The sequence below is a fragment of the Aspergillus glaucus genome, assembly GCF_001890805.1.
Source record: "Aspergillus glaucus CBS 516.65 unplaced genomic scaffold ASPGLscaffold_15, whole genome shotgun sequence".
NCBI classification, from domain to species: Eukaryota; Fungi; Ascomycota; class Eurotiomycetes; order Eurotiales; family Aspergillaceae; genus Aspergillus; species Aspergillus glaucus.
This window is the reverse complement of record NW_019170467.1, coordinates 475,443-488,738: the sequence shown is the minus strand read 5'-3', so window position 1 is coordinate 488,738 and position 13,296 is coordinate 475,443. Positions and strand designations below refer to the sequence as shown.

The window sequence follows — 13,296 nt, the reverse complement described above, 5'->3', positions numbered from 1 at the left end:
AGACCATGTAAAAACAAAGTAAACGAACAAGAAACAAGCCATGTCCCTTGCCGGGATGGATTGTGACCAGTTACACCCCGTAAAAAGCTCGTATCCAGAGTATGCGCAATGGAGGTATCTTGTGGAAAGGATCCGTGACCAGCGCTACCTCATCTAACCACTGGCTGATTACCTCTCCCATACCGCTTGCGCTCAGAATCTCTGCGACACGGAAGTGTGTGTCTAGGAGCATTGGGTCTGGAAAAAAGAAGTTTATTTTCGTTTTGAATGTTATGAGTCTGTCTGCGGGGAGGTCATGGTAGAGGGTAGGAAAAGCCCTGCATATCGTGATGCCATGACGGTTGAAAATGCCTTGGTAACCGGCCGTGTAAATGATGATGTAGTTAGATCATCATTGGTCAAGTATGGCACTTGTATATACTCGCCGTGGGCTTAAGGACATCCTGAATTGTCCAAATTGAGCGTGCATGCCTGGTATCATGCTGATATCATTGGAAATATGATTGATATTATCCATGTGCATACCAACTCGACAAGCCGCTGGGAAGCAGCGGTACAGCGCTTCCCAGGTCATCTCATCGTTTTTGAGGCACCTTATTCTATGTATTAGCATTATGTTTGTTTGCGTGATCGAATGTCTTTATGGTTATCATTGACATACCATGCGCCAGGATGCGTATGAAAATGGTACTATATGAGTAGCCTTTATAATGTTGCATTCGTCGCTTTTCGGATGTCCACGTCTCTTTCACTCAGAGTGCTCGAGGGTATTTGTGATGGCGCATCGGTAATCATCATGCAACAGAATTGGCACAGAAAACAGGTTCTCTGACGCTTGATTCATCGATTGTCGCCACGACTGTGCTGGCGCTTTTGTGTCCTTTGAATATCGACAATTCTAACACCGAAATTCGCCTAGTTGTCGCCTTCACTAAGCTGAGTTAGAGCTGTATGAGACAGTCTAAAGTTTCATATGACTTACTTGGTCGTAATAATCCGGTTGCAAGGTTCTGGAAGACGATCCACAAATCTCGGCATCTGCACAATTTAATATGTCCCTCGCGTGGGATTCTCAGTCCTCCAGATAAGTTTCTGCTCATATCCTGCTGAGCCAAGTGGTGACATCCTTTTGCACCTGGCTGACAATGGTGTAATTCACTCATTTTTTGGAGCGTCATTCCGTTTTTCGTAATGGGGAATGACTCCCTAGGCCAGGGATTCGTCGTACCCTGAAGCGGTCACAGCGTGGTCATTAAAAGGGTATCATGGATAATCAGAGTATGTTTATGTTAGAACACATAGCGATTGTAGACAATAGCACCAGAGATACAGAAAGATGAAAGTTATTGGGCGTTCCAATTGTTGGATTAGGGAATGGTTAGGGAATGGGAAGAGGAATTGCAGAAGGAAAATATTTCAGCATAAAAACGAAAAGGCCTTTCAAGTATTCACTATCAACCTCGCTTAATTGTCACATGACTGTCTGGACGATTTGGTTCTTTGTTTTCTGTATGTAAAGCCAAACGGTTGGTTTCTCGTAGCTGAGCTGGATTAGCTATTGGCATACATACTTGGATTATGGCTACGCTAAGGGGGCATGGCAATCTAATTTCTAAGAGAGTAGTAAAATATTCAATTCCTATTCAAGCCATAAAATCCCAAAGCCCGGTATCCAAGTACGGCTTGATGTTGCTGGTCCCATCTGCTTTAAAAGACCCATGTCCCGGACCGCTTTTCAAATCTTTCTATTCACTGATTCTTTCCTGGATTTTATCTCCTACCCTAAATGTATTCAGGATTTCCACGACCCTATAGTGAGTATCTAAGAGGACGGGGTTGGGCGCGAGATGATTCGGTTGCGACGGGAATCTGGCTAGTCTGTCGGCTGGGAGAAACCTATAATAGGCGCTTGCGAAGTATTTGTATATTTTGATGTGGTATATATTGGGGGTTTCCTGCTCATGTTAGTTTTGATGACAAGACAGGATACTGGGTTACTAACAGTAGGGATCAGAACCATTCGAAGATTGCTGAATTGCGTGGCCATGACCATTATCAAGGCAAGCGCGTTTGGGAGATCACGGATGTTTTTCATGTTCATTCCGGTATTTCTCATCTCTGGAAAGCAGCCGTAGAGTATTTCCCACTGTGATATGGCATCATCCGGGCCCTGTTCGTCAATAAGTATCGATTATACAAATATAAATAGAAGTATTTAGGTGCCTACCATTGCATCTGCACGCCATGACTCATATGCAGAAGGTATGATATGCACAGCTTCAAGATCGTCGAAATACTCATCTTCCGGCTCGCCCTTCGCATGCCAATAGTAATACTCCATGAAGCGTGTCACCACGCAATGGTGTGTGTCGCGCTTCAGGCACGAGTTATAAAAGTCATAATCAACAGCCTTATCTTCAAGTTCATACGGCTCCAAGAACTTGAGCAAAAAGGGAGTTGTGACGAGGTGTTATCTCCGAGTTGTCATCACTTCAGAGTTATCAGAGAAGTGAATCCAGGTTGTTGCGTTTGTACTTACTGGGGTATAAAAGCCCCGTAACCAATCTATAGTACACGCTCCATAGCGATTCGTCATTCGTACAATCTCGTATGTCTCTTGCGACCCATTCCCTTCCTCCTTCCGGCCCACTCAAGGAAAGCATGCATACAAGATGCCAGCTTCTCGTCAAAGGTTCGACTTGCTGGGACGTAGCAGTCGATGCACCCTTTAGCTTGACGCTTCAGATTCGGGCCTGACCATCGCTCAGCGGACTCAGTCTCTGGTAAATTAGCTGAACCGTTGACTTGGCATCCGAATAATTAGGGGTTCTCACTTGTATTTGGAGGGGAAATGCCTGCTAGACGGCCAGACCTTCTTGGAGATCTTTCTATTGTGTCTCTATTCATTCTCTTTCCTGGTGGCATATAAGAGGACCATAAAGAGTTGTGAAGGAATTGAAGTTGAAAGTATAATGCTTTATGTACTTGAATGAAACCACGGATCAACCTCCCAGGATCCGATAAGGAACCCAAGGACGAGCCAAGTGATTGCATAATTTGAAAACTACTGTGGGTTATAAAGTTCAATTCACTATGTATAGCCCGACTGTATTCAGGCACATGGTATAATAAGACAAGAGCTATCCTCCCCCCGATCAAGACAGTGAATAACGTGGTTGCCGACATTCTCGCCCTGTAAGGTTGGTACGCCTGGAAGTGGGAATGGAATCACAGGATTCCCGGAGATTGTCAATTCCATAATGTCGTCTTTCTGTGGGCTCATTAGCATCACCATATTGGAACATACGTTGCGTTTAAAGCTCTTACCTGCCAATACATGCCGTATGGACGCAGAGGAACCTCCACAACTCGAATCTCTCCCTTTTCCAAGGATATTTTGTTAACGTGATCATAGACTGGCTCAAAAGGTGCAGCAAGTGTGCTCTTTTTGTGTGCATGACTGACTCGCAGCTGTCCATTGGGTCCCCAGTGAAAGAGCATACCAACACTTTGCAGACCGACTTGCCAATCATGCAACAGCTTCAACAACCTCATCACGACTGCGTTTTGTGGTCTGATAGTTAGGACACCCTGCTTGTAAGAAGACGGCCCTCGAAGACGACACACTTGGATAAACAAATCCATGTCAGCGCTCGATGGGCACGATACTGCGAGACGAGCTGTGAAATGACCCGTTGTCTCCATATCTGCTGGTAATCGATATCGGAATTTGGTACTTCCGCTTTTCGAATCGTACGCAACTGACCCTGGTTGGCCTGATTGAGAGGAGTTCATCTGATGATCCGGAGTCAAGTATAACTTTCTATACACTGTCCGTGCAAGTGGCCATTCCAACTCCGATCTATTGACTGTATCATCCAGTTCTGATAGCCCGAAGTTCAAGATACTTAGCCGGACTTTAGGTGTAGCCAACCAGCCATTATCATGATGACCCTTCAGGAAGCAATCAAAAAACCGCTTTAGGTCATGGCAACTGGAGTCAGCATAATAGTCTGGCCATTCCTGGGAGTTATGCACGCGAAGCCATTTCGGGACGGACCCTGGTATAGCTCGATATGCTCGCAATGTACCGGATGTGTGGATAGGGTTCGTCCATGAGGCCACGATGTAAGTCGGGACATCGATCTGCTCGGGCTTGGATCGTTTGTCCTCCCAGTACTCGTTCCAAAGTGGGTTACTGCGCAGAACACCCGACACGTCTTCCAGCTTGCCGTAGCTGGCGAGGGTATCTGTGGTCTCTATTAGCACTTATAGGGCTCATATAATGAAAAGATATTGACTAACCTGCAATTGAATCATGGAAGCCTGGTGATGGAACCCCTCCCTGGCAAATTATATCACGATAGATGTCTTGAATTCCTTCCCTGGGTTGGATATCAATGTCTCAAGATCTACAGGAACAAGGAAGCAAAGCAAATACCAAGGCGCAAGAGCAGCCAGACCTTTAGGCCGCAGGCTCCCTATTTTCCACTGTGACAGCGCTAACCAGCTATTGCCAGTGAGACCAATTTTGCCGTTGCACCAGGGCTGCTCTGACAACCAAGTGACAAACTCCGCGCCATCTTGAGCTTCTTGGTGTCCCATAATAAGAAGGTCGCCCTCCGATGTATATGCCCCTCGAGTATCAACATTTACTATGGCGTATCCTTTGGCGCACCAGAATGCAGGATCGGGGCCTTCCCATTTCTGAAGACCCGAGAGCCAATGCCTGGGGACTCCGGCGCGGAATGGGAAGTCGTCAAGGACAGTCGTGCCAAGTTGCTTGCCATATGGACTCCTACATTTGTATAATTGTCAGCAATATTCAAACTAACTAGATATATCTTCGGGCGTACCAAGCAACTAGAGCGGGAATTCTCTTGGAATCATCGACGGTTGCTTCGAGATTCTCAAAGCCGATTGGGAGAAAGACATCGTAATACAGCTTGGTACCATCCGACAAGATCACAGGCACACTATCATGCATAAGAAGGTCAACAGGCAAGCGCTTTGCGCCTTTCTGTACCTGTTGTCCTGCCTTGAATACGGTGACCCGCTGGCGGAAGCCGGGGAAGCGCGCCTTGGGGTCCTCTGGTGAAAGGGCGGGACGAAACTTGGTAAGACTCTGCGCCACCTGCCTGATTTCAAAGCATGATTCCAAAAAGGAAGCATGCGACTCGTTTTCGGACATAGTTTTGGCGCGGATGGTGGAAGAGCCCACTCTGTGTTCCGGGAAGAAGAAGAAACGGGAACAGAAGAAGAGTAGGATGTCTCAGCGAGGTCCATTTAAAGACTCGGATAATCCGAATTGAGAATTAAATATATTCCAACATCCGTGTCGTGTATTAGAGCTATGTCCATGATCATCCCGGAGATGTGGTGGGGCCGACGGGGTACCGACAGACAGAAGGTGTTAAATCCGACCAGCATCTATAAATGCCCCTGAGACTTGCTTCCAAGTTGCAAAAGCAGAGGAAAATTGTAGTCTTGCCTTGTATTAGCTACACGCCATGTCCAAAAGCTTCAGAATCGCCGTCCTCGGTCCCAAAGGACAATGCGGACAGTGTGTTGTCGATGAACTTCTGTCAAGAGGGCATAGTGTCGTGGGCATCTCTCGTTCACCCCCGAGCACCTGGCCAAGATCTGGGGACTACAGTGGTATTGCATGCGACTTTGGTGACATCCCTGGTCTGAGCATCATCTTCTCCGAAGGAGGGTTTGACGCAGTCGTGTCTGCTTTTGCACCACCGCTGGTCGACCTGAAAGACGTGTATAGGCTGGGTGTGGAGGGTCATGGCAACATCAAGATGGCAATAGTGAGGTCGATTTACCGGGGTCCAGTTATCATTATTGGTAAGGTATCTGTTCCCTTGGACAAGTGCTTCATGCTAAGTGCAATGTGCTCTGCAGGCGGCGCGGGCTCTCTGCATTACAAGAACGGCGTGCAGCTGTGTGATGATGAAGGATTCGCGTTCAAGCACTGGTCAGCTCCTCTCGCGTATTACTCTCATAACGAGAAAAGCTGACAGCTTGTAGGTACACATGGCCCTATGTCCATATGGAATACATGGCAACCCGCATGTTCGACCACGGACAGATGGGATTTGGTTACTTCATCCGACTTTTCAAATGGGCGAAGTCAAATCGCGAGAATCCGGGCTGTAAGGCACATTGCGATCTTTTTAACATCTCTTCTGACAACCTATGACTAACCCACTGAAATCAGGGTTCTCGTGGCTCTCCAGACCCTGGGCAAATCTGCTCCTGTGGAAAGCCAAACAAATACTGACTAACCCGGACACCGTCGGGTTAATTTTTTGCTCTCGTGTGACTCTGTCCATGTGGGAAGGTGTCAAGGATATCCAGTGGTCTTTCCTATCGCCCCCTTGGCAGCTACGTGATAAAGGTACGTTTCATCTCCTGGTTATATGTATTGTTGAAATTGATGTACAGACTAATGATCCGGGAGTAGGTCTTCGAACCGGGAAATACGAGGTCCTCGTGGACGACTCTGCCGGATCCGCCGAGCCTGCTATCAATAACGGAATCTACAACGAGGATATGGCAGTAGCCATTGTGGACGAGGTTGAGAACAAGAAGCTGACTCACAAGCATTGGACCTGTACCGGGCCGGTGGGACTAAAGGAGTGGTGATTATGCTGGATAGCTGTTCATGGAGTTCTTGGATAGTTTTAGATATAATCGCAATCAGTACCACAGTATATATAGTTTCGACAACATGTGCAGCATTTGAATCCCACCGTCATGAGACTTGATTATATAGCAATCAATTTTAGTTGCTTCCAGACGTGATACTCCGTACATGCTAAGGATACCAAGAATATCGTTCAGCAACGTAACCATTTACTCCGTACTTTCACTCGACCATGGAAAACCATGAAGGCAGTCCGCCATACATATCGTTCTTTGGTAGTTTCCCATGTTATCTGTACTACGGAATGTATAGTTTCGATAACACATGCAGAATATCAATCCCAACATCACGATATTCTAGTATAATTGCTTCCCGACGTAATATCCTATACAAGCTAAAGATCCCAGACATATGGCAACGTATCCATTTACTATCCCACCCACCCACAGCTTATATCCGTATTTCCGTTATAAATTTGACTCCGTCGGGTGTTGAGAGAAGATCTCCCACAACAAACTCTCTCGGCCCCGTCGGAACCCCACAGAACAGTTCCAAAGGGGTAGTCATCACCGAACTTCCGGTAATTGTACTAGTTCTAGCATCAATTCACGTAAACAGCTCGTTCGTTTCTTCCAGGTTCCGCCCTGCCGTCTCCGGCAGGAACAGCAATGTCCACAAAAGACCCAGGAAGGTCAGAGCCGAAAAGAACCAAAACGTCCCTTTCGGCTGAAGCGCATCTTCAAGTAACATAGACGGAACAGCCTATTTGGTCAGTATTTTGATCAGCATATGGTAAGGAGCGGAGTATGCGTACCTTAGATAAACCATACCGATTGACGTAGTGAAAGCACATCAAAAGACTGGTCCCGATGGCTCGAACACGCAGCGGAAAGACCTCGGCGTTAATCAGGTATTGGATTGCGTTAAATCCCATGGCCCAGCCCACGCCTGTAAAATAGATAAAGATGATTGCTCCAATGGCTGCTCGTTTCATGGAAGGTGACTCCGCATCGGCGGAGAATGACTCCACCGTGAGATAAATGGCAATGTACAGCATGGAAACTTGCTGGATGAGGATGCCGGAGACTAAGGATCGCCTGCGTCCGATGCGGTCGATCAAGAAGATAGCACAAAGGAGAGAAGCAACCAGCTTGACGGCTCCCAGTATTGCGGTCGTGAATAGCTTTTTAGACTGGCCCGTCAAGCCAAACAGGGCGAATAATTCAGGAGCATATGCTGCCGTTTGTTAATACCAGTATCATGCGATGATAGGGGATAGACTCACTGGTAATCGAATTTGCTCCGGACCACTGGCTCATAAGTTGCTCTGAGATGACAAAAAGTAGTCGCTTTTGGTTAGCTGCTACGAGAAACAATTCGCGCAGAGCACTGAGCCAAGTTTGACCATTTGATTGCTCCTGTTCAACGTGCAGCTGACGCTGGATACCATCCATTTCCGACGAGATCAACCTGTGTTCTCCAGGCAGACCCCATAGCCTTTCCAGCGATGCTCTTGCCCTTTCGTCATGTCCGACTTTGCACAGATACCGAGGACTTTCTTCACATAGAAATGACAGTAGAAGCAGGATACCGGCAACGATTATCTGTATGCTCTGGGGAATAATCCACTGTTTCGCGCTGCTGTTGGGTATATGCAATGAAGCGCCCCATGCGGAGAAGTACTATATCCGTCAGTAAATAAACCTGAAGCCCCTAGAGCCAAACTTACCCCTATCATTATCCCGATGTATTCTGACATACCAAACAGACAGACCAAGAACCCTCTCTCATTACGAGGAGCAATCTCTGCTAGATATGTCGGAGCCACGATACCAGCCTGCCCAATTCCAAGTCCCATCACAAACCTTCCACCATATATCTGACCAAGACTTTCACCGGCGGTGATCACAATAACCACACCCGCTAGCCACAAGACACACAGCTGACGCATAGACCAGAGCATCCCGATTCGTTCGCAAAGGACAAACGCAATCAAGGCACCGGGGATACTGCCGATGTGGACCATGGACGTAATATTCGAGAGTCGATCAGCTTGCTCGGAGGAGCCGAGGGAACTCGCTCGAAGGTCAAATTCATTGATAAAGGATGGCTCGGCGACAGTCGTTGCGATGAGGCCCTCGTCAAGTCCTGCTTCTTAGTAAGTTGTAAAGCTCTCTGAGAATATTATAACTTACCTCTTGAGATGCCGGAGAGTCCAAAGCAGAGCGCTGCACAGAGTAATTTGAAGCTAATTCTCCTGGCCAGGGGGTGAGAGTTCCGCTGTCCCTCCATTATCGCCATGAGGACTTCTAGTAGTGCTAAAAGGCTTGACCATGACTGTATGGCAGTAATAGAACGAAGAATGTTCCTAAAAAGGATGCTTTTGCAAATGAATTGGCCATTGTTGCCAGAATGGTAGACTGCACTCCCTTATAAATACACAATCCGCTTTGACCCACAGGTCAGTCTATGTGGAGCTAAATGCCAGCGACCCACTCAGCCCTATAAGGCTGAACTATTCCTGGAGCAAATGCAAATTTTGTAGCCTAGGGTGGAATGGCATATCTGGAGAAAAAATCCCGCGAGAAACGGTTGACAGTGCATAATGACTCAGAGAAACCCCTGTGGTAGTGCTCCTCAAATACAAATCTCTTCTATTTGTAGTAAAACCTAAGAATTCGTCAGCCGATATCCGCGGAAATAAGGCGCCGGACGACCCACCTTTTCGATATATCGAACACCAACGATAATACCATCTTGATCCTTCACGTCGGGGCCAAACGTATTGCTTTCCCCACTGTCGAGGCAAGTTAAGCAAGCCACTGTCAAGCCAGTGTATCTGTCACCCATCGAATTGGGGAGACACTCTTCGGCCATAGCCACTAGTAATTTCTTGATGGCAAATGCACCTCGACGCGGGTCCTTATCCGAAATCGCGGCTGTTATGTCAAGTTCGGAACACGGAATGGCAGTATCACCATCGTACTGTACGAAAGAGCGCCACAGTGCGAGCTCCAGTAAGCACACCCCGAGACTGTAAATATCATGCTGCATGTTGTAGTAATCTTCGGGCCAGAGGCCTTGCCGCGTCGGATGCCGATAAAGGTTCTTTTGCCACACCAGATCCCCTGACTTCTCTGTTGCTGCCTCTGATGGCCGGATCCTCTCAAAGCCACTGAGGAACGACGGGCCAAGGCGGCTCGAACCGTCTGCAAAAACTAGAATGGTCTCCGGGCGGATATTTTTGTGGACAAATCCTGATGTATGAACAAACATGACTGAGCGAGCCAACTGCTTGGCTAGCTGGATACGATGGTTAAGAGAACACCGAGGAGCTTCCGCCAAGATACCCCGGAGCGTCCTTGGTGATGAAAGTCCTTTTGGTACTTCGAGGATAAACTGGAATTGACTTTTATCAACCTTGTTAGGTAGTTCAATCACACCCTCGCATTTCAAAAGACCAAATGTCATCGGTTCCACGTTCAACAGAAGCCTCGCCAGATCACGAACATATGTTTTGGCTGTCATTGTTTCAGTGAGGGGGCCATAATCTGTGCGGTCCAGTAACACCGTACGCGCAACATTACCGTAACTCACCATGGTCGTGTTAGTCCCGGGGATTTTGTGCGCGGGTCCTACTATATGAGACATATCCATAAATATTGAGCCGGCGTGGGAGTTCCCAATTGATGAGACTTCTTTGATTGCCTCCCTCATCCGTTTCAGTCGGATTGTTGAAGGATTGTGGCTTGGTAAATCATCTTTCAGTTGCTTGTCGATGACAGGGTTAGCGATACGTGTAATCAGGTACCACGATGGATCAAATCGTCTTTGCCAATCTTCCAAATCTGCGACGGTTTGTTTGAGATGTCTCTTGATATATATCGCCTTGACCTTCCGGAGCGCACTGGCATCCGGTGCTGCTAACTCTTTGACGTGCCGGATAGTCTGAACGGCGGCAAAAGTCTTCTTTTCAAGTCTTTGTAAGGCATCAAAGTAATGTGGTTGAAGGGTTCCATGGAGTGTGTTCCAAAGGACTCTAAGAGAATCGAGCTGGACTTCAGTCTTCACCCATAACCCTTCCACCACAAGTACAATCTCGTCAATTTCCTCCTCGAATTTTCGATATTCTCGGCATATCTTAATGATCTCGCCCCCATATCTGCTACTGAGTCAGCCAACTGAACAATATTCGGGGATCCTATGGTATGCTCACTGAATGCACAGATCCAAAGCACTGAAGACCGCAAGTCCCAAGCTTCCAGGATCCATGGCGATGGCCGACACAAGGAATCTTCAAAATAAACTCAAATTTTCCCCTATAGTTTGAGTAATAACGAAGCAAACTGAGTTCAAGATTCAGAAGAGTGGCTGCTGCATTGTTGACGCGGTCGGACGAGGCTGAGATTGGCCATACAGTCATCTGACCATCGAGGCTCTTGAAAGTACCTCTTCTCCCATTAACACAATTTACTCTCCACTATCATTTGCTATTGCCCCCAATATTCTACGAAATGGAAGAAGACGAGTTAGTGAAGCGATACAACCTGGACGTGTCCGTCCTAGGAGATTTGGTACAGCGATACAAACTGAACGTGTCCGTCCTGGGAGACCGAAATCGCGAGATCCTCCATGCTCCCTCCAGCGACCAGTCTCAGGAGCATAAAACTGTCACGAAGATATGGCAGCAGAAACATGCTCTCGCTCAACACGTATACCTGGAAGAGTCACAATTTGGTGAACTGCGAGCTATCAAGCAGGTGCATTGGAGAGATGTCAAGAGGGACCTGAGGGAACTTCAGGTCATGGGAAGAGTCACAGAGGTATGACCAAACGATCAGGTCAGAATAGAGATATTTATGGCTTTGAACGAGCACTGACATTCTCGATTGTACCCTAGGAAAAAGCCTTCTTTGTTCAGTTCTTCGGGTGGTTTTCGACCCCTGATTATATCTTTTTCGCTATGGAATATTGCCCCCTCGGTGACGTTTCTCAATGCTTCCAAGACCCGGTTCCCGAAGTGATGACTCGTAATATCTGTGGGCAATTGCTGGAGGGACTAGGTAAACTGCACGAGATGGGGATTACGCATCGGGATATTAAGCCTCAGGTATGTTCTTCAGGTTGTTATTTCTTGCTCATCTGACCTGTCTCGATAGAACATACTAGTGGTGCAAAGGGACCCAATATGGGTTAAAATTGGTGACTTCGGAATCAGCAAGCGCGTCATGGAAGGCGAAAACAGAACCGACCTAAGAACTCCCGCTGGAACAGAAGGATATAAAGCCCCGGAAGTCCATCAACTACTAGATGACGACAAAGAAGACTCGAGCTACACATGTGCTGTTGACATATGGTCCTTGGGGTGTTTCCTCTATTACGTTCTCACGAAGACGACCCCATTCCAGACGGTCGCAATGCTCCGTGACTATTGCTTGGGCCGTATTGAATTCCCCGAAGCATCACTTACTGATCGAGGAGTGTCCCGGTCTGGTAGACAGTTTATCAATAATCTCATGGCTCTTCATCCTCATAAACGACCGCAGGCTTCAAAGGACCTCGTTTCTGATTGGGAGATTATGGAGGAAAGTGAACTATTAGAAGTTGATAGCTTGGAAGGGACGAGCCGCGAGGCAATAAGATTAGGAAAACAGCCGGAACATGTCACACCATCCATCAACATCAATGGAAACGCGCCACTTTATATTCAACCTCAGCCCAGTCGTGCCAACTTTGACGATGAAATGGTAAGATCAGGTCCTTTCCCCATGAGTATACTTCATACTAAAAAACTCTATTAGAACTATCAGTCTTCGGAGCTGTGGCTTATGATGAAGGATGCAGGTGCAGACATAGGAAGAATACGATCGTTACTAGAGTCCGGAGCCAACCCAAACCAGTTACGAGATGGACATACAGCTCTACACAACGCAGCAGAGCGAGGCTCAACAAGAGGCATGGATCTCATAATCACCTACGGGGCAAACGTGCAATTGAAAACCAGACCACACCAAGAAACAGCCTTGCACCTAGCCACTTACGATGGTGACATTTCAAAGCTACAATCACTGCTCAAGCAACGAGCCGATGTCGATGCTCAAAACGCGGATGGCGATACTACGCTGCACCTAGCAATTCTTAGGTTCCGCACGACGGAAGCAATGGAGTTACTCCTAAGTAACGGAGCATCCACAGAAATCAAGGGCCGAAATGGGTATACACCATTGCAGTATGCGATCAGTCTCGACTTGGAAGAAAAGGCTAGACTCCTTCTGGATTATAATGCTAGTCCAAACGCACAGGATAGATGTGGACGGACGCCGCTGCATAAAGCTATTGCCTCTGATAAATTGACATTGGCGTTCATCAAAAGGCTAGTGGAGGCGGGAGCCGATATTGATCAGAAAGACAAGAACAAGCGCAGCCCGTTATATGAGGCGGCAAAATGCAACAAACGAGACATTATGCATTATCTGGTTGGCAGCGGTGCAAGTCGTGAGATTGGTTCTTCTGGAATGGAGAGGCGATTACAATGGGTGCAGTTTTGGAGGGAACTCCCGTGGCCGTTCGGGGGGTGATTCGAGTTCGTGTTTTATCATCGTCAAGGAACAGTACAGAACTTCATGACTGTTCTTTCTACA

At 47.3% G+C, this 13,296-nt stretch overlaps 6 protein-coding genes across 6 annotated transcripts; 2 read left to right on the top strand and 4 right to left on the bottom strand.

Moving 5' to 3' along the window:
• Positions 1 to 160: 160 nt before the first annotated feature.
• On the bottom strand, positions 161 to 2,395 carry ASPGLDRAFT_93062 (uncharacterized protein; the record flags this gene model as incomplete). Its single annotated transcript, XM_022550533.1, has 3 exons — positions 161 to 351; positions 412 to 574; positions 2,228 to 2,395. Coding segments are annotated over 3 exons (522 nt in total), but the record flags the coding sequence as incomplete, so codon positions are not given.
• Positions 2,396 to 3,069: 674 nt separating this feature from the next.
• On the bottom strand, positions 3,070 to 5,223 carry ASPGLDRAFT_175118 (uncharacterized protein). Its single transcript, XM_022542836.1, has 5 exons — positions 4,857 to 5,223; positions 4,442 to 4,798; positions 4,306 to 4,385; positions 3,328 to 4,250; positions 3,070 to 3,271 (listed from the first exon to the last, which is right to left on the bottom strand). Exons 1-5 carry the CDS (start codon positions 5,189 to 5,191, stop codon positions 3,113 to 3,115), a joined length of 1,854 nt encoding a protein of 617 aa, XP_022399175.1. The 5' UTR covers positions 5,192 to 5,223; the 3' UTR covers positions 3,070 to 3,112.
• A 584-nt stretch (positions 5,224 to 5,807) lies between these two features.
• ASPGLDRAFT_67929 (uncharacterized protein) lies at positions 5,808 to 6,654 on the top strand (the record flags this gene model as incomplete). Its single annotated transcript, XM_022549206.1, has 5 exons — positions 5,808 to 5,853; positions 5,911 to 5,983; positions 6,037 to 6,161; positions 6,227 to 6,406; positions 6,473 to 6,654. 5 exons carry the CDS (start codon positions 5,808 to 5,810, stop codon positions 6,652 to 6,654), a joined length of 606 nt encoding a protein of 201 aa, XP_022399174.1.
• A 486-nt stretch (positions 6,655 to 7,140) lies between these two features.
• Positions 7,141 to 9,124, bottom strand: ASPGLDRAFT_545970 (uncharacterized protein). Its single transcript, XM_022548092.1, has 5 exons — positions 8,851 to 9,124; positions 8,385 to 8,803; positions 7,941 to 8,337; positions 7,470 to 7,891; positions 7,141 to 7,417 (listed from the first exon to the last, which is right to left on the bottom strand). Exons 1-5 carry the CDS (start codon positions 8,954 to 8,956, stop codon positions 7,262 to 7,264), a joined length of 1,500 nt encoding a protein of 499 aa, XP_022399173.1. The 5' UTR covers positions 8,957 to 9,124; the 3' UTR covers positions 7,141 to 7,261.
• Positions 9,125 to 11,048, bottom strand: ASPGLDRAFT_545969 (uncharacterized protein). The gene is made up of 3 exons (XM_022548091.1): positions 10,872 to 11,048; positions 9,377 to 10,817; positions 9,125 to 9,325 (listed from the first exon to the last, which is right to left on the bottom strand). Exons 1-3 carry the CDS (start codon positions 10,925 to 10,927, stop codon positions 9,293 to 9,295), a joined length of 1,530 nt encoding a protein of 509 aa, XP_022399172.1. The 5' UTR covers positions 10,928 to 11,048; the 3' UTR covers positions 9,125 to 9,292.
• ASPGLDRAFT_545947 (uncharacterized protein) lies at positions 10,831 to 13,205 on the top strand. The gene is made up of 5 exons (XM_022548090.1): positions 10,831 to 11,478; positions 11,556 to 11,765; positions 11,815 to 12,402; positions 12,457 to 12,871; positions 13,011 to 13,205. The coding sequence occupies exons 1-5, from the start codon at positions 11,170 to 11,172 to the stop codon at positions 13,031 to 13,033; spliced, it is 1,545 nt and encodes a 514-aa protein (XP_022399171.1). The 5' UTR covers positions 10,831 to 11,169; the 3' UTR covers positions 13,034 to 13,205.
• The last annotated feature ends 91 nt before the right edge of the window (positions 13,206 to 13,296 follow it).

Excerpts from the sequence above, each read along its gene's own strand:
- ASPGLDRAFT_175118 (XM_022542836.1), bottom strand. The coding sequence starts at position 5,191 with ATGTCCGAAAACGAGTCGCATGCTTCCTTTTTGGAATCATGCTTTGAA. Across the intron at positions 4,386-4,441 it reads CTGGCTGCTCTTGCGCCTTG|GGAAGGAATTCAAGACATCT; the intron begins GTATTTGCTTTG and ends TATCCAACCCAG. Across the intron at positions 3,272-3,327 it reads CATACGGCATGTATTGGCAG|AAAGACGACATTATGGAATT; the intron begins GTAAGAGCTTTA and ends ATGAGCCCACAG.
- ASPGLDRAFT_545970 (XM_022548092.1), bottom strand. The coding sequence starts at position 8,956 with ATGGCGATAATGGAGGGACAGCGGAACTCTCACCCCCTGGCCAGGAGA. Across the intron at positions 8,804-8,850 it reads ACTCTCCGGCATCTCAAGAG|GACTTGACGAGGGCCTCATC; the intron begins GTAAGTTATAAT and ends ACTAAGAAGCAG. Across the intron at positions 7,892-7,940 it reads CGGAGCAAATTCGATTACCA|CATATGCTCCTGAATTATTC; the intron begins GTGAGTCTATCC and ends AACAAACGGCAG.
- ASPGLDRAFT_545969 (XM_022548091.1), bottom strand. The coding sequence starts at position 10,927 with ATGGATCCTGGAAGCTTGGGACTTGCGGTCTTCAGTGCTTTGGATCTG. Across the intron at positions 10,818-10,871 it reads GCTTTGGATCTGTGCATTCA|ATATGGGGGCGAGATCATTA; the intron begins GTGAGCATACCA and ends ACTCAGTAGCAG. Across the intron at positions 9,326-9,376 it reads GTGTTCGATATATCGAAAAG|GTTTTACTACAAATAGAAGA; the intron begins GTGGGTCGTCCG and ends ACGAATTCTTAG.
- ASPGLDRAFT_545947 (XM_022548090.1), top strand. The coding sequence starts at position 11,170 with ATGGAAGAAGACGAGTTAGTGAAGCGATACAACCTGGACGTGTCCGTC. Across the intron at positions 11,479-11,555 it reads TCATGGGAAGAGTCACAGAG|GAAAAAGCCTTCTTTGTTCA; the intron begins GTATGACCAAAC and ends ATTGTACCCTAG. Across the intron at positions 11,766-11,814 it reads ATCGGGATATTAAGCCTCAG|AACATACTAGTGGTGCAAAG; the intron begins GTATGTTCTTCA and ends CTGTCTCGATAG.